We start from the raw sequence: 22,571 nt of genomic DNA, 5'->3' as shown, positions 1-22,571 counted from the left end.
TTCATCCTCCTTCATGATTTATAGCATTCACTAGGCTAATTGTGCTCTAGCCACTATTACAAAAGCAGCTATTCTATTAACCCTTTCAGTGGGGGTGTGCCCCAAGAAGCATTTTCTTTGCTCACAGGTTTCAAGTGTGATGTTGACTATCTCAGGGTTTGAAGCAGAACGCATTTCCATAATACGTGTTTAGTCAGGAAGACCAGACCATTTCCTATTTCTTGTAGATGCTACATGCACAGTGTGGGTATACATGCCCACAAATCTAGAACTGGTGCCAAAGGCTGCCAGGCAAAGGGAAAGTATCACATCTAGCAGTATTTTTTCTAATAAAAAAAAATCTCTAAGTGGGATCTAAACCAGTATTTTAGTCTGTGCTACTACAGGAGATCAAAGGGAACAAAGTGATAAAGCGGATTCCAATCTTATGCTGTGAAACATCACAAGTAATCAATAGATTACTATGCAAATTACACAAGTGCTTAAATCACAATGATCTCTAATGTGTTGAACCAAACTTGAAAATGCTGATAGGTAGTTATAGTGGCAAAATTTCTTACAGCTGAAAGTAAACTCTGCCTCTTCCTCTGTCTTCCTGATAGAGTGGCTGACAGCCATGCAGTTTCCCAAGTCAACTCTGAACTGCAATTTTTCTGTTTGTACCCAGAGTACTGTGTGGGAGCAAGGATGTGGCTCAACAGCAAAACTGTGTGTCTTTAAGGTAGCACACTGACAACTGCAGGACAATGTCTTCTCTGAGCTATTATTTCAGACTGTCCATGAACTCATAAAAAAAGCTTATTAGTTTAATTTGGATAATTTTCAACATATTCTTTGCAGTTGTGAAACTTACCTTTTAAGTAGCAGTGTAGAATTTGTGACCTAAGTGTCTGCACATAAATCAGTAATATCCTAATGCTGAGAGCTTCAGGAGTCAGCAACATAGTTTTTCATATACATGCAATTTGTGTTTGCTAGTGCCGGAACATTCAAAAACTATCATCAGTATGAAAGGTGGTAGGAAAAGTGCTGTCCTTTAGATGTTCATACATGCAGAAGTTGGCCAAATAAGAACAGTAGTAATGTTAAAATAACTGAATGGATAGAGTTATATATTAAATTACATGTTGTTCTGGATTTCGGAGGGTTTTGTTAGGGTTTAAAAGACTTTCCAAGCGAAGACTCTGATCTCTATAGAAAGTGTATCTGGATGAAAAGGAGCACCATTGGCTGAAGAGGCTGAAACTGGGCTCTCAAAAGAATTTATTGCAGCATGATTTAAAATACTCACTGTACTCGCTAACAAGGAACATGACCCTGGAAACAAAGAGTGACATTTGTGTATTGGAGCTATTTCTGTTACTGAGAATACCAGTTAGGCTGATTATGAGTATTCTGAAAACAAAACAAAATAATAAATGGCACAAAGTGCACAGGAATATAACAGCACTTGAAGACATACTGCCTTTAATTGAAGTATTTGTCTCTGTGTTGTGGTTGCTTGCAAATTACAGCTAAAGATACTTGGGCTGACATTCTGTTTTCAATAGTAAATCAACAGATCTTTCAGTAAACTGTTTTCCAGGACTCTAGGGGAAACATGACCCAAAGGAATACAGTTATAGAAAAGAGAATGTGCCAAGTCCAGGAGAAAACCTTTAATTAAGCCTCCTTTCCTAAATTGGCTTTCTTTACTCTTGACAAATGGTGAAAAGAAAATGTGTTCAAAGGAACACAAGCTAAACAATTAAGTGGGCTCATAACCATTTATAACTGCGAATTATAGATCACATTCTCTTCGCTGTTGCATTCAGATTATCAAGGACTAGCTATGTTTCAGGAGTGATAATCCTTGTGCACCTGTATGAGGGTGAAAAAGGAAGGCTAAAATACATTTACTCAGAATAAGCATTCCACCTAATTTAGGAATAAATGAGGAGCTGTAGAGATCAAGATCCTACATGAATCTAGTTCATAACAAATGGTCGCAAGGAGATGTACTATCTCATGCTCTTCTATATGAGCAGAGGAGAATTTAGCAACGGAATGCAATATTCTGATGAGGCTCCTCTTCACCAGGCAGCAGGATCCCTCCTCCTTGCCTTGGCTGACTGCAGCCTCTTTGCCTGGATCAGCTGTCAGGACACTATTCTTTTTAGTGCCATAATCATGTCTTATCCTGGTTAAGACTCAAGAAGGCATTTCTCCACTTAGCATCAAATGAAACTGTCTGAGTCTAATTTTTGAATCTTCATCTCCATTGAATTTCAATGTATTTGAAGTTTTTAAGCCACTTTTGACTACAGAAATTTGCAATACGGCATAGAACAAGTGTTTCAGACTTACTATTATTTGTTTCATGGTTTGGGAATTTGCAGTAAATAGTTTATCACTCTGAAAGTTTTAATACAGCTAGAACAGTCTCAAGTTTCTCACTACTCCTATTTACAGTGACAGATAGTGTCTTGGGAGCTGAGGGAGCTTAGTTTCCTGCTGGGAAGCAATAATGAGGGCCCATTGGCCCACTACAGTTTGCTGTTAAAGCTTTGTTGAAGGAGCTTGTCAAGCATATGCAAATGATTTCAGGTCAGTGGAAGGCTGAGATACATGTGACTTCTCCCTGAGTTTACATGTTTGACCTATGTTTGACCATCTTAAAGCTCCATAATACCAGAGACAGGTGCCGCCAGTCCTTTTGGACTGGTAAACTTTTGCAGGTTGTATCCATCCTCTGCATCTGAAAGTCTTCTTCCTCATTATCAGGTAAAGATGCAGAGCCCCAATTTGGATAGTGATGGAAGAAGCCTTAAGAGGAATTTCCTGACTAGTTAAATGTGAGCAGTTCTGGGTAGTGGCTGGACCACTGAGTACAACGTTAACACCGTTTCAGACTTGTGCACATAGTACAGCAGATGCTGCAAAGAGAGGGTGATGTAAAAATCATGAGTTTTAAAATTGCTTATGTCTTGTTTAGATAATTTTAAAATCAGTCTTATTGTCTGAAGAACAATTCTGTTTAGCAAACACCGTGGTTCTCAAGAGTCCAGTTATATCACCACCTCTCCCATAAATTCCATTCATACAGGTTTCCACAAATTTGGTCTTGAAGCAGGTTTCTCTTACAATTAAGTTGACAAAGGCAAGTGAATAAATCTATCCAGATGCTATAGCCATATGATGGCAAATCAGAGCATATCTCTGGCAGAACTCAGAAGCAGGTATATTTTTTATAAGAAAGGCTTGAATGTCATTATAAAAAAAAGGAAAAAAATAGCAATTTTTCTGTAGAACTGGAAAAATATGTAGGCAGCACCATCCACCCTGTCTAGAACAATCTGTTAATCTTTAGATCTAAAGTGCAACCTTCTTTGTTCTTAGGCTGTAGAAAAAGAAGGCTTCTTCTCAGCACCACCTTGCTCTGAAGCCCTGAGGTTCAGTCATATTTTTACCACTATTTCAGCCCTTGAGATTTCTTACCACAACTGTTGCCTTTCTAGATAAGGCAGAACTCTTTCCAAACCCCATGATATTGTGGCTTGTTTGTTTGTGGTTGTTTTTTTTTTTTTGTTTTTTTTTTTTTTGCTTGAGCTGCATCTGGGAAGCAGAAAGAACAACTTCGGAAGCTTAAAGGACAGCCCAAATCTGATCAAAGCTTCCTACTTGGTAGCAATGAGCACTACCACTGTTCTAAACTGTCTTTCTGCAGCATCTCTTTGAACACAGCTGAACATAGGGAATACTGCTATAGAGTTTGGGAATAATGAATATTTTTGTTACTGAGACAGTAACGCTGTAATACTTCCCAAGGTCATGTTGTTAGCCTAGTTGCTCTATCATAAAGTTCTGTCTTTCAGCATTCTATAATGAGTTGATAAAGCGCTGGGTTAAACAAAGAATCTTACTGTACCAACCAATTCTTTTATTTTTCTGGTAGACAGCCATGGTCATAGCAGTCAAACCACAGTATTTAGCCCCACTGCCCACCAGAGTCCTTAATGCAATATTCTGGTAAACACACGCAGTACCTTAGCCTTCAATAGTGGAGCAGTGGATTCAAGTGTTCGATACTGAAGGAACCAAAAACTTAATTTCTTGAAAGAACAGCTTATCTATGAAGCATTTGCATTGTAAAGGGGTATGCTAGTATTCTCCACGACAGAACTCTGCTGGCTCATGACTTGTGGCTGCTGATGTTTGCTGAATGCTCATTTCCTATTGTACACAGTGGATTGGAAATACGGAAGTCAGTGGGAATTTAGGAGGTAACAGTGTTTTGATCATCCAACTTTTACACTGTAACACTGATTAATATTATAATTTTATGTTTCAGATGTGATATAGTCAAATAGTTGGACTTATTTCAAAAGCATTAACAGCTAAGCCAGATTCTCAAAATGTTTTGGGTGCAGCTTTATCACGGTTTTTTTTCATTTTCATTTAGAAAACAGTGCTGTAGCCATGCCATAAGGAAATGCCCACAAAAGAACACGGTCTGTTTACATTTTGTGGTGGAACTTCTAGAAGTGGAACAATAAAAACTCAGAATAAAACTGTAGAATTTTCTTTAAAAAGTTGACTTTGTCAAAATACCAGTATATCGTATGAGCTGGCTAGAAGTCCTCCACTAGATCTTTGTGCAACTTCTAGTCTGAGTTCTTATGTTCTGTCAGTGTTACGTTGTGCCAGGTGAGGTTTAGATTGGATATTAGGAAAAATTTCTTCAACAAAAGGGTTATCAAGCATTGGAACAGGCTGCCTAGGAAAGTGTTTGCGTCACCGTCCTTGAGGTGTTTGAAGGACATGTAAGATGTGGTGCTAAGGGACGTGGTTTAGTGGTGAACTTGGCAGTGCTACTGTTAATTGTTAGTGTTAATGGTTGGACTTGATAAGCTTAAAAGTCTTTTCCAACCTAAAAATTTCTATGATTCCATGAATAAATGAACCCTTGAGGCAACTCTTGACTTTGGTGGCTTCATAGCAGTGATAGAGATATGTCTACATATAATCTGTAAATGATTTTGCTTTTCCTTCATTGCTTAACTCCTGGACAGGGGTTACCGCATGCTTGACCCCTGCAAATGGCAGATCATTTTTTTCATGCTGTTAACAATATTGCTCCCAGTTTACCTGCACTCTACTCCTAGCCAGTTAGAATTGTTTTATGTACAAAACATAAAGGAGTCTCCACAGCAATGATACTACTTTTGCTTATGTACTCATTTCAAACAGATCTGAGGAAACTTAATTTACAAGATGTGAATCCTGTCCTCTTATTCTTGTTACACGCACTATATTGTTTTTTCAGTTATATTTTTTACATTTGATGCATTTCTATGTTTTATATTCTCAGAGATCACTGACCATATTAAGCTATGTTGTATTTGTGCCAGTGTAGTGTGGATGAGTGACCAGCTGCTGTTCACTATTAGAGACCTTCTGGCTTCACTGATGCAAAGAAAGTTTCGGAAACATATAACCTTGACATTTTTAGGTTTAGTTTTGCCTAGATAGGCAAAGAGAAATAGCAGTCTATAATTATAAAGCTGGAATCTGAACAGTGAAAAGAATAGGCAGAGCTCTGCGAAAACTCTGGAAATTAATCTAAAAGTTGGGTCAATTAGAAGTAAGGAAGGCAACAGCTGAATATTGGAATAGTTTGTGTTGATTGATTTAATTTTCTGGATTGGTACTTTCTCTTAGAAAAGTGCAATGAGGAGTTGCTCCTGCTGAGAATGTGAGTTTATATTCACATTCTTGGTCACCCCCCAAAAATGCGTTATGTGCGCTCTCCGGCATCAGTGTTTAGAGAAGTTTGGAGGTTTAGAACTGAAGTTTTAGGTAAACTAGAAATGGAATGTTTTTAAGTGCAACCAGGGACAGAGGTGGAGACAGTTTGTAAAATGCATACGCAAGGCAATGGCCAGATAGGCACAGTATTGAAAGTTACTATTCAGTGCTGCCTTGTATTTATTTAGAATATGGAATAAAAATTTCCTCATTCACTGAAGAGCTGTTGCAAAGAGATGCAAAAAAGGTATGGAAATCCCCTGACAAACCTTTACACAGGAGGTGATGATAAACAAACAGGACCTAATACCTAGCACAATGCCTTTGTAGGACATGTTTTATTAACAGCTTTGTATTTTTGCTTTGCCTGTTAGGTGAATCCTTTATTCCCAAACCTCTCATTGCAGATTTGCTGTAAAATGTAGCTCTCTATTTTTAAACAGAGTATGGGGAATGGAGACGTATCCAAAAGCATTAGCAGGTAATACTCAATATCTCTGAAGGCGCATTTATTGAATACTTCAATTTGACTGTGAACTCAAATGACTATCTTAGTTTTGCTGTTGATGTATCATGATATTATTCTCATACATTGATGCAGGTTTATTCGTTGTCTGCCAAGAGCAGTATATTGTAGTCTTTTCACATGGGGAGAAAAGGCAATATTTTTTTTTTTTTTGTTACTTGAAACTCAGATAAAGCAAAAGACAATGCATTATTTAGGAACGTGGTGCAACCAGTTCTGCTCTCAGTGTGCCAGCTGATAACACTGTAACAGACTATGCATATGCCTCTGTGCTCAGGAATGTTGTATTACTGTGCCAGACAACTGGAACACTTAAACAGGACCACATTTTCAGAAAGGGAGCACTCAACACTTCCTGAAGGTCAGAGTTTCAGGTATCTAAAGAAAGGAGACAGCTAAAATAAATAAATTTCTGAAAATGTATGTCTCATACTTTTAGAACAATTAAAAAATATTCAGACTTTTTCAATAATTTTAAGGCTCATTTTGAAGGCTACTCTGTAAGAGTAAATATACCAGTATGAGAAATGTAGCTGTAGATTTCTTTTAAAACTGTATTTTTACATATAGAAACACGTAGACATGGATTGTGCAATCAGCAGGTCAGGTTTCCAAGGCTTTCAGAGCCTGTCTTATAGTAAAGCTATAGCTTAAGCAGGAGCATGTTTCAGTGTAATTCGTTTGTTAAATGAAGGAATCTAGAATTGTGAATCTCAATAAACTTGGGTGAACTGCTGGGATCCATTTAAACTTCTTTTTACAAAAGCTTTCAGCACAGTTGGCCTTTGCAACCTTTTGAGATAGCTGAGTGATATTGCTGCATTAAATGGGAGATGGAAATGGAACCTTTTTCAGTAGCACATGGTTAGTTTTGATTATATATCTTACTATGTGTTTTGGCAACAATTTGCAAGTGTTATATAAGCCATACGTGTTCCTGGAATAACTCAGCTAGTAGTTATGTCTGAGGACACATCTTCTCTAAAAATAGAGTGACAGATTATATTTACATAAAGTTGAATTTTAACTGAAAAAAAAATAATCAAATCTGATGCTATTGCTGTGAGGAGAGGTGGAAGCTTACGGGAATTCCAGCTATTATGGAAACAAAATTGATTTTTTGGAAGACTATTACCACTATTTTTTAAAAATTGTCATTGTTCTAGTCCCTTATACTCTGCTGATACATGAGGAGTCTTGGTCACCATTATGAGAATTTCACAGTGTAAGTTACAGAGAGTGCAATAAATCATTGAAACACAGTATAATATGTAGAAAATACTGTACAATAAGAAGGCTGTACAGATCTTGAATACTATCTTTTACGTTGACTATCGTAATGCATTATGGTAGAGCAAATGGTAAATATACTAGTGTTATTTGTAATTTAGATTATTTTTACATATTTTCAAGTTAATGGATGATAGATTTATTCATGTTTTAAAACAAAAATGTGGCTAAGTTAGTCTGTAACATATAAACTCAAAACACTACTTGCTAGGATAAGACAAATTTGACCAACCTTGAGGAGTTAAGAGTTGCATTTTCTGAACTACTGATAGGAACTATAGTCTCTTCCACATGGCTAGAGTGGGCACAAATTAAAATGTTCATGAATAAGATTCAATTAATGGAAATAGTCTCAGAAATCACGTGTTCCTGTCTGTTATTCTCTGAATGCTTCCTGTTCAACTGAATATATGACCTGCTGGATAATAATTTAATGATGAAATGGTTAATTGGCAAACAAAAGCACAATCCATTTTGGATTCTTATTTATTTGCCCACTGTATTTTTGACTGTTCCTGTCTCCTGAGAAGGTTTACCTATACAGCAACTCATGGGTCAAGTGAGGAAATCCATTGTAGTTGCTGAGACCTTAAAGCAGTCATTTCCTGTAAGGTACTTAATTTTGATAATATGAATAACTTTATTTCTTGTTGCTTAGATTAACTGATCTAGCAGTCTGCTTTGAATTTGAACAGTCATGGTAAATCTTGTTTCCTAAAGTACTGGGAAATAGTACAGAAGTGGTTTTAAACTGCCCCAGGATGGTGCCTAGTATAAGTTCACTTCAGTTGAACACTTTAGCACTAGTCTCTCAGCTTAAGACCAGTCTCCCTATTCTGTGCTTACAGACATAATTGCTTCACCACTTTTTCCTATAATTGATAACATACCAAGCCATTCCAATGAGTGTCTTCACATATAGTTGTAACATTTTTGTACTCATAATACAGTTTCCCTTGGTTTTATGAGCTCAACACTTCAAGTGAGCATGAAAAATAGAATACTTTTCTTCTAATTTTATTAAAAAAAAAAAAAAAAAAGAGATGGGGATAGACACAGCTCAGAATTGCCATTCAGACACAGCTCCAAGAATAATGGGGTTAGTGCACCAAGCAAGGTGGTATAATTTGGAGTCTTACTTCAGACTAAAATGACAAATGCTAGTAGCTAAGGACAAAATTCTGTATTGAAGTGCAATAAATTATAAAGACAGTTAAATATATTCACTAGAAAGAGGAATCAGAGCCTCAAGATATATTTGTAATTAAAGATGTCTATTTTATCTCATTTTGACTACACTCTCATAATTTATGAAGCTGTATGTTCTGATGTAAAGAAATTAAGTGGGAGTTGTGAACCTAATGGCTTTATAGTAAGAAAACCTACATCCCAGTTACAAACCCAAATTGATTGGTAAATCTGCTTTGCAGATCTTCTGGGATTCAGCGGACATCACTAAAGAGGTGAGCATTTCAGACCAATAATGACTGTCTACTTTCAGCATCTCTGGTAAAATCAGTTGTACAGGTGGGTGAAGAAAGCACGTGCTTGCATTGAAGGGTGTAGTTAATATGAGAATCAACCCCTCACTTGTGGTGCTTCCCACCTCTGGGTAGTACTAAGTAGCAGAAGAAATGCCATTGCCTCCAACTAAATTTCTTGTGTTAGTGAAAGCACTTGACAGTATTAATTTAAAAATTACTTAAAGATCTAGACCAGGTCAGGCATCTAGTGACCTAAGTCCTTAGACTATACACATGACTACTGCCTACCTCCTTTTCCACTTATTGTATTCTCAGAAGTATTCCTTAATCTCCTGTTATAGTAATCCAAACTCATCTGGTCCACAAGATTTAATGAGAATACTGCTTCTCACCCAGTTGCCATATAGAGCAATCCTGTTGCTGACTGACAGTGAAAAAGTGGCATATCTCAGAAAGATGGCTAGTGCTGGAAGAGTATATCCAAACTTGATTGACATTATTGGACATGAGAGATGTCATGAAAAATAATCGAGCTGTCACAGAAATAGAAAGCATATGGATGCCTGCATTTTTGTTTATACAGTACACTCATACACTAGGCCTTATTTTGTTTGCAAGCTTTTACCTATGATTTTTGTTAAAGCTCCAATTTAGTTATCTTCAGCTGGTATTTTATAGCAACAGTCTGACAGGAAGGCTTGTTAATCAGACATCATTTTGTAAACAAAGAAAGCATATGCTATATAAAATAAATGATAAGGAATTCTGAATTACAAGGCTATCTTGGTACTGATTTTTGGTGACCTTATGAATCATGGCAGTGAGTTCTAAATGGATTATGAAGTAACCACAACTCAGGAATAGCATCACACTCTGATAAAAGTGGGTTTCAAAAAAGCTCATTGCAGAATATGACTTTTAAATTAGATACTTCTTATTCCAGCTTCCTATTTCCCTCTCTCTTATTTAACCTCCCTTGTCTTTCATAGCTTTCTGTGAATAAAAGTGATTATGAAGTAATGTAAAAAGTAATATAGTGAAGGAGCATATATAAAACAACGAGTAATAAATTAATGGCTGAATGATGCACCAGTCCAGGCTGAATGGTATACCAATGCAGGTAAATTTTTCTAGTATATGCATATTATAACCTGAAATACATTATTTATGACAGGTTTGTGTAATAAATACATATTTCTAGATGAGGGAAAAAATGACTTTATAGCTTGCTCTTCAACAGTAAGGAGGATATGGCAAACATTCACAGTGTTTAAAAGGAACAGTAGGGAAACAAACTCTTACAAAATGAGGATAGGTTTGACCTAGGTCCAAATCCAGAATGAACTTGAGAAGAACGAGCTCCTTGTGGTCTGGAGCCTCTACCAGGTAGCCAAATACTTTATTCATGCTTGTAAAAGTGTATTTAAAACCATATAAGTAACCTTAGCTGTAGGAATTTAGTGATTGATCTATAATGATTGTGTGCTATTTTGATTGTTAATATTGTAAAGACAGTACTAACCTGATCTGAAGCCATGTGAGCATTGGTGTTGTGCCCCCACCAAATACCCAGACTGTGAAAAGCACGATAAGCAGTGCTGTTGTAAACATCATCTGTTTGGGTTGGGATTCTGTGTCTCGAATAGCCAATGCAAATGCTATTGCACCACGTAAACCTAAAAAAAAAGGTCAAGAATTATAAATTTAATGTGATGGGAAAACAGAATTTTACTCTTTTCAGCCTAAAATTAATTCCTAGGGCAGAAGAAATTTTCAGACCATGATTATATTTATAGAATGCTGAATTGTCCTGATTGAGAGGATAGTGCTTAATGCAATGTAAGCAACTTCGCAAAAGTGGACAATGAAGATTCACATAATAATCAAACATTTTCTTTACATCCAGAGAATCCTTTGTGTTGAATAATTGCAAATGAACAGTAATTAAAACTTCAGGCATGTTAAAAAAGAAATCTATTCCCTGTGTTGATTTACTGACTTCAGTGGGACTACTCATGAAATAAAATGTAAGTGAGAAAGAGTATTGGCATTAAAATTAGTACCCAAATAGGTTAACCCATTTCTTGCTTGAAAAAATAGATTTCTTTAAAATTTTTAGATATTCTAATGTGCTAAGAACAGTCAGAAAAATAATTACTTGAAACCAATGCTTCTTAAAAGATTGATTTTAAGTATTTAAAAAAGGGGATACAAAATGTAGATTTTTAGCTCTTAATGTACTTGAAATATTGCAGTAGTTGTAAAATTATACACCTACAGAGACTTGAATAAACAAAACCTTGCAAACATGGAGAAAATAGCTAAAGAGTTTTAAAAAAAGCCCCATAGGTAGTAATAAGCTGATTAAACAGGTCCTCACAGACTGATACATTTTAAAAAAGAGGGGGAAAAAAGCCTGCTAGTGCCTGCAGCCCTCAGGATGCATAAAACAAATAATACTCTTTATTTCCCAGTGCTCTTCATCTATCTATTTAAATTTACTTTATAGTTTAAAAAAAAAAAAAAGTAATCCACAAAAGAAGTATAGAGATCAAAGCCATTATATGTATGCATTACACACTGAATCCAAAACGTACTTTGCAAGTATTGAGAGAATAAATCTAGTAATTAAACCTCTTGTAAAGCACTGATGGTATATGCAGAATCATTTAATCAGCTGCTAAATGCAGCTATTTTTGAAATAGAACTTTAAGGCTTTTTAAGATTACATAGCTAGAATGCGAATTATTTGGTGTACAAGAGGGTACAGTTTATCCAGAGAATAACACAAAGCCATTTCTGCAAGCAAGTACCAGACTGTAGCTTTACACTAGCTGAAAATGGTTAGTTGCAGCAGGTTTAAAATCTCTGCTTGTAGGAAAATAATGCTACAGTCAACAAGTGGTCTTGTCCTTAATTTTTGTAAAATACATCTCTAAGGATGCACATACCTTGCTATTTTCTTATGGGAAAAGAAATATCAGCTTATTTTAAATGTATCTGAGGATGGATTGAGCCACTCTTGAAATTATTTTTTCCCAGTGGTTATAGTGGTAATCTTGATGACTAGCTCAGATGAAATGCTTAAATTACTTATTGATGGCTTTCTTTTGGTGGAAAACAATGCTGTTTTCCACAACGGCATCACACTGCTATGTACAGTATTAAATTTAGAGTATCTCTTTTAGTAAGAGGAAATATATATATATATATATATATATATATATATAAAAACATTGATTAATATGTCATTAAGACTCTGCTTATTGAGCAGTGGGCTGGGTATTTCTTCAGTTTAGAGAAGAAGTGAGTGCTTCCACTGCTTTTTTCATTAATGAAAGGCTCAACATAGAAGAGCTAATTCAGTTTCAACTAAAACCATGTCTAAAGTAAAATAGATAATCAAACAAAGCATTTGCTTCCAACTAAAGCAGTGGGAAGCAGACAAATGAAAAGTAAAATGTAAAGACTCAATGAGAAGCAAGGAACACTGTTATATATAGTGTTAAAATATATATATTAATTATATTAAATATAAATATAAGTATAAACACATATATTATATATATTAAATATATTAAATATATATTAAAATACATGCCACGTAACAACATGAAGGAAAGGAATTTTAGCTATCTAAGAAAAGACAGTAAGATACTGAAATAGACTGAAGATAAGGAAGGTTACATTTTCTGTAACACCTCAGGGAAAAATACCAACGAAACACAATGGAATGATTTGCTCCGGTGGACTTTGGTACCCCAGCTACACCTGGAGACAGTGGCACAGTAGAAGGAAAACAGCGATGAACCATTAACAAAGATTCTCTCCCATCATCTCTCAGAGATGCAGCACTGATAGCAGCTCCACATCTGTGATGTGATCTGTTGTTCCTTTGGGCTCTGTCACATATTTTCTGTCAGATTTTTTTGTGCTAGCTGTGCCAACCGTTAAAGGATACGCTTTATTCTGTCAAGGTCTCTAAAATCACCCTTAGGGTTAAGATTCAGAGGCCCACAGAACAGAAAAGGTGTGTCCTATTGGGCTTTTACCCATCCTTTGCTCATGCTCCACAAGCACACATCACTCTGAACCCATCCCCCTGAAGAGCCTTTGAGGGCAGTACTGTTTGTGGGTAGTGTGGAGAGAATCTGCCATGAAAGGAGACTTTCTGTATGTAAATCTGGTGTTTTGGTTTCAACCATAGTTCTCTGCTCTTTTCTTCCTTGCTTTCTTTTCTCTTTTAGCTGATTTTGTTTCTGTGTTCTTGGAAAGTTTCACTTTGACACTTCCCACCACCATACATGTGTGAGTGTGCAGATGTAAATGCACAGCAGCTGCCTGTACGCAGGCATTCTTTTTTATTTTGCTCCTGCACTTGTGTTTGACTCTTTGAGACTCTGCTGCTGTTGTAATGTCTTATTTTAACAACAGTCACCTTTGTAGCCTTGTATCCCACCATACTCTCTCTTGCTGATTTTTATGCTGTAGAGAAGTGGAAAACATAGTGAAAGGTAAATAGAGATATTGGACAGAGTGGAAGGTGCAGTATTGATGTTGTGAAATAGTCCCCTCCCGGTTATGTGGCAGTAATGCCTAAATATCAGACATGTTAGTGTCATGAATAAGCGCATTTGGATCCATTCAGTTTCCTTCCCTTTTAATTTTTCTTACCAGTTAAAAGCATCACAGCAGGGACTTGAACTGAACTGAAGCATTTTTCATGCAGCATGGAACACTAGTTTATAGTGATAGCTCATTTACAATTTAAGACATTAAAAAATTTCTTTTTCACATGAGCAGAGATTGCTGGCGTCCGCATTTTAGGTGATGTTGAACTTAATCTGAGAAGCTGAGGCTTAATTATGGGAGGACTAATCTAGTTTTGATTTACAATGGAATACTCTCAGGAATCATGATTAAACATGTTTGTAAAAGTAAAGTGAATCCGCCCTCCATTGTGGCATTAGGAGTGACAGAAGCAGGTGGAGAATGTAATAAATCAAAATGCTACATAATCCACTTCCAAGGTTAACTCTTCCACCTTTATCAAATTTGTTAATACAGCTCAAAAAGTAGAATTTACTGACTTCAGTAGAATTCTTTGCAGAGTAAGGTATACACAAATGCTAATCAGCAGTGCTAATCAGCCTGACCATAGCTGCATTTTTCAGACTTCGATATTCATGCTGATCATGGCAGTAAAACTCAGAAAATAAAGCAGTAAATATTTGACGCATTTGTTAGCAATGAAAAAAAACCCAATCCTAACCCCAAATTCATTGTTTAAATCTGACTGCGGGATGCTGTGGTGAGCTAAGCCCAGTTTTCCCCTGATTGCTAGAACCAGAATATTGCTGATCTTGTGTAGGCAGTAAGCATCTTCCTCCAAACTCAAATTCCATGCCTTGTTTGCTTGTGCCAGAAGCATGTCTCTTGTGGCAGTAATTTTCTTCTGTTTATTGCTATATACAGTATGATCAGTTTCTAGTAAATAAGAATGTTATTGGTAAGTAAGCAAGAATCCTAGTGCATATTAAAAAATAGTTACACAGAAACCCTATATATGCTAAGTGTTCTGTGAAGTGTGAAACTGCTGGCAGTGTGAGAAGCAGTCAGTCTTTATTGTTCTACTTGCAGACGATGCCATTTACTCTTTTTATAGTGTAAAGACATTTTTCTCTACAAAATTCAGTGTTTCTTTGAAAACAGTTAAAAACTGCTTTTCCAAGAATTTGAACATTTATATTTTAGAAGTTTTGAATGTTACTATTTTCAGTTCTCAGCTGCCAGATTGTAGTGGAATGCTAACATGTGACTTCTCGCGTTCAGTTGTTGGCTGCAGGCTGCTCTCTGCTCCTAGCTGTGGGGAGAATGAAGTTTGACTGGAGAAAACAAGGACAGGAAAGGTGAATAATAAGATATAGTTTTGAAGATTTTTAATTCTGTAGTTTAGAAAGCATTCTTTCTATACTGATAAAAACCAAAACAAATAATTGAGTCCAGATACCAAGTAACTAATAATACAAAGCTATTTCTCATGCTCTTGGCCACCTGCTAACTTTGCTAGAGTGATCTACATATAAATTTTACATGGCTAACAACTGTAGGTGAGCAGGCAGTCTGAAAGCCAGTTCCTAATGGATGTATGTCATCATCTCTCACTACAATCTACCCGGTATTAGCTGACATTTTCAATGGCAGCTTTTAGCAGAAAGATTGAATGGATATAGAAATGAACTACTGTGTCGCTGCCTAGAGAGATGAAATTACATAGGTGCACAAATGAGGCACCCTGATGTGGAGAACTCCTAATAAGGAAGCTTGAAATGTGGTGCATGTTATTTTTGCTTGTTATCTGGCTAAATAGATCAGTGTACATCAAGGCTGTCAATCAAGAACTTTTATCCATAAAAATCTGGAACATGTTTTTTGTATAAAAAGCAGGAAAATGAAGAAAATAAAATTTTATAAAATTATTTCATAAATGGCATTGTGCTACTGTGTTTCTGTCTTTTACTAAACAAATATTCTTAGCTTAGAAGTGAGTTTTTCCTAACTAGCGTTATAAAGTCAAGTGGAGATATTTCTAGCTTGGGGAAGTCCAAAAATACAGAATCTTGCTGAGATATTAACAGTACAGGCGATGATGCACAAATCAGCATAGAGCATCACCCCCTCTTCTGGAATTTTAATTTTTTATTTTTAAATTCTATAGTATTAACCAGTTAAAAAGAAATAAAATCTGAATTTGGAAAATAAAGTACTCAAATATGAGGCTGGCACACATATGAAAAGTTCTGTGTAACTAAATTCTCCTAGTCTTATGTTTCAAAGTAAAACTGTTCCTAAAGCTAAAGAACTTACCACAGACCACTGAATTGAGTATCAGTACTTTTAACAGTTGCATCTTTATTTGCTGGTACATAAGCATCCTGTCAGGTATACTACAAATGCCTCTAAACACAACAAAAAACCATGGTATCCCAAATTGACATGGGAGTGTAGGCAGATGGAGGACAATGGGTTGAAAGATCAGTTTTCTGGGTGATAGGTTTCAAAAAAGTTCATTAAAATAGGTCCAGAGCACAGCGAAGTTAATGAGAATACATTCATTTGCTTCATTAGCTTTGAAAAGACTATAATGAGTTTTAAGATAATAACTTTTAATAAGTGTGGTTTTTCTAGTGTTAGATTTCTATCTTTGTCAGTTGTTAAATGGACAGGGAAAATAGCAAAATAGAACTTACCTGAGAACATCATCATGTGCTGAAAGTTCCTCGCAATCTTTTGTTTTCGACCCAGATTCAAAAGGAAGGTAAGTGGATATATGTTGCAAGCTCTTGCGACAAAAACTGCCACCTAAAATGTAAAATGTTGAGGAAAATAGTGCAGGAGCTTCTGACAAAACCAGTTAACTTAAACCCAGCATTTATCCAAATTTATTTTAAAAGTGTAATTAAAATGAATATGAGATTATATTCCTTCATATTTTACATGTCAGATCTTTCTGGTTCCAATTTCATTATAGAACTGTTCAGTGGCAGAGATTGTCTTCCCCAGACATCCTGGTTATATATTCATCATTACATATCCAACTTCAATCACTCTACTTCTACTCATTGCATTTATATCACATGTGACTTCATCTTCATTCCTGCAGTAAAATGGCCAACATCAATTGCAGAGATGGCATTATCTCCTTGAGCAGCAATTTGCAAAGAATAAATGCGCTTTTGGACATGATTATTGCTTTCTTATTTCCTGACAATTCATATTGTCTATATCCAGTATTCTTGGCTTTTTGTTTTTACTGCTTTTTCTTTGGCAATTTTCTAAAGGGGTTCTCTATGACTCCTGCGTGATGATCACAAAAGTTGTCTTAATTAGAAACATGAGGTTATTTCAGATTAAAAAAAATGAGAGACGATCAGAGCTCCTTACACATGTTTTTAGCATGTTCTGCCCTTTCCTTGTCTTGCGACTCTTAGGGCTCAGTTTTGGCACTTTTAGTCTGAGAGATGCTGTGGAGCTTAGAATAGAGGAAATACTTGAGTGGCAGTGTCTGTATGTTTTGTATCTGCTGGGCTAAGATCTGCTTAAAGTTCCCATGGACCTGGGAGAACATGCATTAGCAGTGGTTGCTTCACATGTCCTGTGCAACCCTGTTGTGGTCTGTTGGCTCTTAGTGAGAGGAAATGATAGAGCCAGGTCCCTGCAGTACAGTCCCCACCTGGGGTGCTCAGTGCTGTTCCTACATTCAACTGTCTTCCCGTGCTAGGAGTGCAGGACACAGTATGGTACTCACATTATTGTGGTGGTGGTGTGGAATAGGCTATTGGGGTCCTCTCTGCCATCTAACCCAACCTGTAGCCAAGGGAGCTGTGGTGCAGTTCTTAGTATTCGTTTGGAAATGACAGGTAGGAATTACTGCAAATAAAAAGTATGATCCCAACTTTCAAAGCTATTACAGTTCATCAAAAAGTGATAAGCGAAGGGCTGCTGCTCTGAGCCAAAAGAATCATTGTCTAAATTGTCAGTGTGAAAAGAATCTGTACCACTGTACAAGAAAGCAACAGATCTATTGAGAAACTATGGCAGATTTAGACACAGACTCTTCTTCTTACAAATCCTTTAGGTGTAAGTAAGTCCATGTACACTGAAAATATGACATACAAAGAAGGAAAGATTGAGGAAATCCAGAAATGTTTTATTTTTAAGGACTAAAATGATACTATTTTAGGTAGCTTTGGGTAAGTTCTGCTCATGGCGCATGTCTGTCTGGAGACAGCTCTACAGTTTGTGGATCTGCACTGGCTCTGGACATGCAAAAAGGCTTTGTGTGCCTGCACCTGTCCCGACTTGTGTCCCTGTACACATCCTAATTTCCCATCCCACTTGTAAACTGGTGGCAAAAGTTCCCCACCTGGATTAAAGTTCTTTGCCTTATAACAGATCTGCAAAACAGCAACTGCCAGAAGACCATGTGTTTATATGCATTGAGCCAGTTATTGAAATATATGTAATGAAGATGATTGCCTTTTGACTTGATCAAAAATTGGTTTTTAGTATTTAAGAAACTTATTGGTTTGCTTGTTGACTTTTTTTTTTTCACGTGGAACGCATTCTTTATATGTATAAATATATATATACACATATACATGTAGATAGATATATACTTCTTTAAAGCAAAGGATACAAATGCACCAAAGATAAAAAGAGGATTGAAGATATGATTTTGAAACGTGAATAGTGCAAGTCCCATGTAACAGAAGATGACATTCTCAGCCAAAAAATTCATGAACTCGAACAACTTAAACGAGAGAGAAAGAACATAATTATGACTCATGCCTGTAATGAACTACTGTTTGCCACCAGGTTCCTGGGGAATACAGAACTGTTTAGATGAAAGGAACAGAAATTGCACCTATTTCAGGGGTGGATTTCAAAACCACCTAATTTGCTATACCATATACATGGTGTCTTTTAGCTTTAAAAATCATAGTTGCTTGCAAGTTTTTCTCTGATTTGTGTATGAAAGCTTGACACAGACAACTGATGGAATATGTAAACAGGAAGTAAGTTATAAAAGCTTCAAGGCAAACTGTAAGGAAGTTGAGGGAATTTAAGCTCGCTCTTGTTTACACAGGTGAGCCTGTGGAGCCACAGGGAGCTACTGATTGCACAGTGGCTATGCATAATACAGTGCTGGATATGGGTACGCTAATGTCAAGAGAGGAAAAAACTAATTCCTAAATGGACTTCTAAGAACCTATGCCCATAAAATATAACATGATCTTTGTTTTATTACCATGAATATTATGCTGCAGATGAAAACTTCTGTTGTGGTGTATGAGCCCAATATCAATTACTCATTTCAAACCAAACTATTTAATATACAATTTAAACATATTATAAAAATAAGCATAAAATACGTGATTGTGGTATGATTTCTCCTGTGAAAAACCAAGCAAAGCCAAAATATTCATTTGCCTTGAGGGGATGTTCTTGATTGCATTTGCAGCTGATTCTATAAAAACTAATAATATAAATTTTCATATTTATTCAGATCTGGAAAAAATCAATCGTTACTGCCAAGTAACTACAGAAGAGAGAAAGAAAAGGTGTTTTAACTTCTGAAGTTACTTTTGGGCTCAAGAGACTATGCTAACAAATCCTAATACCGAATTAGGGCTGAAGTTTGTCAATCCATCAACAACCAGTCATAAATCACTATCCAGAATGTTACTATGGAGATATGTTATTCATCATCAATGGGCTTATGTATTTTTTAGTAATATGTTTGTGCTTCTGAAAATAAATATCCAATAACAGTCACTGAGCTCTAACAAAGGAAAAATGAGAGCTGTCGGCATTATTATTTAAAACAAATTTCAGAGGCAAAATGGCATAAAACCCACTAGTATATAGAGAGATACTTTGGGCCCCATGGCAGCACCATCAATTATCCCAAGCAAAGATTCCATAACCCCCATTTTGTGCTGCAGTGCTGAACAACATGAAAACAAACAAGAAATATTCGCAAGTTAGTGGACTTAAATTATTTCAGTTAAATGAGAGAAACCAGTTGTCGAAAAACATCAAAGTATGTGGTCTTGTGACCCATAGAAATTGTTGTGATAAATCTTTGCAATTCTGGTTTGGGAGCAAACACAATCCCACTTCTTAGTGGGAATGTAATTTGTCACATTTTTCTAATTCTTTAAAAAATGTATGAGGAGCATCATGACAAGATCTACATATATATATATATACACACACACGCACATATATATGTGTATATACATATGCATATATATATACATATATAAAGGTATTTGTGTATATATAAAAACCTTTTGATGGAAGCATACTGTTATGAGGAGCCACAGCAGCACACTTTAGTTGTTGGGATAAGATAAAGGTGCTCCAGTGGTTTTCAAGTTGAATGATATTTCACTCTCCATTTACGAAATTTTATGCAAGACTTAAAGAAATGTAAAGTAGATGTATTTTAGAAATTGAAGTTTCTTTCTTGTTATTTTCCAAACTTTTTGTTGACACAGTTTTAAAGGAAACCAGATTTTGCTATATCATTACGTCTGCTTGTATATTCTTTCTCAGTTATCTGTAACAGTAAATTCAAGCTTGGTCTTGCCTGAAGTGCACTGGGACAGTGTTTTCTGTGCCCCCATCATAGGTCTAATAGTTTTCTTAGCCTATATTTGCAGTGTACATAAAACTTTCTAGTCATTCATCTATGTCAGATACATGCAATGTTGTAATCTATTGCAGTTCTTGAATCGTATTGCTGGACACCAACTTTGGTTTGTTTGCAAGAGCAAATATAATCCAAATCCCTCTTTCCCTCTCTTTTCTTTTTTCTTCACCTGTGAATTTTGGTGCTGAACTGTGCTGATTCCCCCTTAACCCTTATCTCTAGTTTCTTTGTGTTTTTGTTCTTTCCCTATCAGAGCACTGCCTACTTGCTAGAAGATTAAATCCAGATTAGTTTCCTTCCTTTGTACAGCAAAAAGCCAGGTACTATTTCAATAGCTAATTTAGAGAAGGCTCCTTCCTATTCTAGGTACAGCCATGATATGGTCTCTTAGATTCATCTCTTCAGAATGGTAAAACTAGCTTGGTAGCTTCATTAAGAATCTTTTGTATTCCTGATGTGGTTTACTGTTCCTTTTTTAAAAGTATATCACTCTTAAGACACATCTATTTATGGAGTGCAGCCTTGATCAAATTTCTCACCCTGAGTTAACAAAAAGAAAAATAAATTAAAAAAATATCAACTGCTTCAGACCAGTTATTGTCATAAAAGAAGTGGTATCTGGATGCCTTTTCCTGGGACATAATGCTTGTGGAAATAACATAAAATGTATTCGTAGTCCTTCAGGCTTCACTTTTGATCCTGTATTCAGCGTAGTGTTTTATTTAGTGTTTCCTCAACTTCTGTGTTTTGTTCAACAGCAATACAGAGCACATGCAGATACTCTATTAAGCACTTAACTGTCAGTACTGTGCAGCATAAACCCCATCAGAACAAAACAATTTATTCTAAAGAGATCTTCTGAAAACCATGTTAAGAAATAGCTTCCATAGATTCATTTTCCCAAATAGTCATGCTTTTCACACAAAAGTTTCTGTCACTATTTTAAAAATGAGATGTCAAGACCTTTTTATGAGAAGCAGAACAACAAGAAGAATAGGTTTTCATCTGGAATTTATAATTTCCTGGGACACCCAAGTAGTTCCAAGAATTGCAACCTCCACATTAACCTCTGAAAAACTGTTTTTTGTCTGAGGGGCCACAATGACCGGGATATTGTCCATGGTCTGCTTAAATGCCATTCAAAAATGTTCCTTATTTCGAATATATGTACTTGCAAGTGCGATTACTTGCTTAAAAAAAAAAAAAAAAAGAAAAAAGTTAAGATTAGACTCCTAGATATTAAGTCTTTGGAATATTTTGTCTATAACCATAAATTCCTTTCCCTTGCCTTCCGCACAGATAGCTAACTTCTTTCCACTTTAAATGAAATTGGCATTAAATTGCTCATATGCTGCCATTAGTTTTCCCAAGGCTACCAGAAAATTATGCTAGAAACCATTATAATATACACATAGTAATAAGACTTTTTTTTCTGTATAAAACTAAAACCCCTCATTTGTAATGTGTCATTTCTACATTTCCACTAAGTCTATAAATCTGCTGATAGCTTTAAAGTAAGAGTTGTAATAAATCACCAATGTCAACACATTGCAGAGTAGAGTATTTACAAAAACGCCAGTTCAGAACCAATCCAGGCACTTAAGCTTAGGGTCTTAGCTCAGTGGGTTAGCAAAACTGATACTTGGTTTGCTTTGTTTATTTTCTCTGTAAAAAGTCGATATTACAAAAGATTTATGTTAGAAATATCTATTAAAGTAGAAATAATATTTATGTACTCAAACACATCATTCACCAAACATGCTTAGTTTTTCTGTTATACTTAGTTATTGTAAGTACTAAGAGGGATATGCAAAAAAATCAGCTTTGAGTTGGGATATTCTTCTGAACTTGCAGTTCATTTCTCACTGGCAGAACAAGGAATCAGTCCAGGTTATCTACATCCTAAGACTTGCTTTAAGTTTATCTTATAGTGATGTTTTATTTTAACTCAAGTGAAAAATTTAATATGATATAAAAACGGTATTAGTTTTATCTTTGGAGTGAGATAAGGGAAGTGCTTTTTCTCTTCTTCCTTCCCTCCACCCTCCCCAGTTGCATTCAAGTCAATTACAGAAACAAGCCATATGAAAATGGATTTTGCAACTTGATCCATTTTATAGAACTACTTAAATTTTCACTGTTCGAGATTATCTAGGTAATCAGTGTACCTGGAAGATGGGACATACAAAGTTCCCATCTCAGCTGCAATAAAAATAGAATTCTTTAAAGGAGCATCAAAAGGAGAAAATTAATATCTTCTATG

The 22,571-nt window shown here is 35.9% G+C and overlaps 1 protein-coding gene across 1 annotated transcript in view; it reads right to left on the bottom strand.

Moving 5' to 3' along the window:
• SLC9A9 (solute carrier family 9 member A9) overlaps positions 1 to 22,571 on the bottom strand; it is a 207,940-nt gene that overhangs the window by 78,426 nt on the left and 106,943 nt on the right. The window contains exons 10-12 of the mRNA XM_065674907.1: positions 18,287 to 18,400; positions 16,338 to 16,449; positions 10,610 to 10,763 (exon numbers count right to left, since the gene is read on the bottom strand). Coding sequence (XP_065530979.1) covers positions 10,610 to 10,763; positions 16,338 to 16,449; positions 18,287 to 18,400 — 380 coding nt within the window. The remainder of the gene's footprint in view (positions 1 to 10,609; positions 10,764 to 16,337; positions 16,450 to 18,286; positions 18,401 to 22,571) is intronic.

Source organism: Lathamus discolor, chromosome 3, assembly GCF_037157495.1.
Source record: "Lathamus discolor isolate bLatDis1 chromosome 3, bLatDis1.hap1, whole genome shotgun sequence".
NCBI classification, from domain to species: Eukaryota; Metazoa; Chordata; class Aves; order Psittaciformes; family Psittacidae; genus Lathamus; species Lathamus discolor.
The sequence above is the reverse complement of the archived record's forward strand: the minus strand, read 5'-3'. Positions and strand labels throughout refer to the sequence as shown.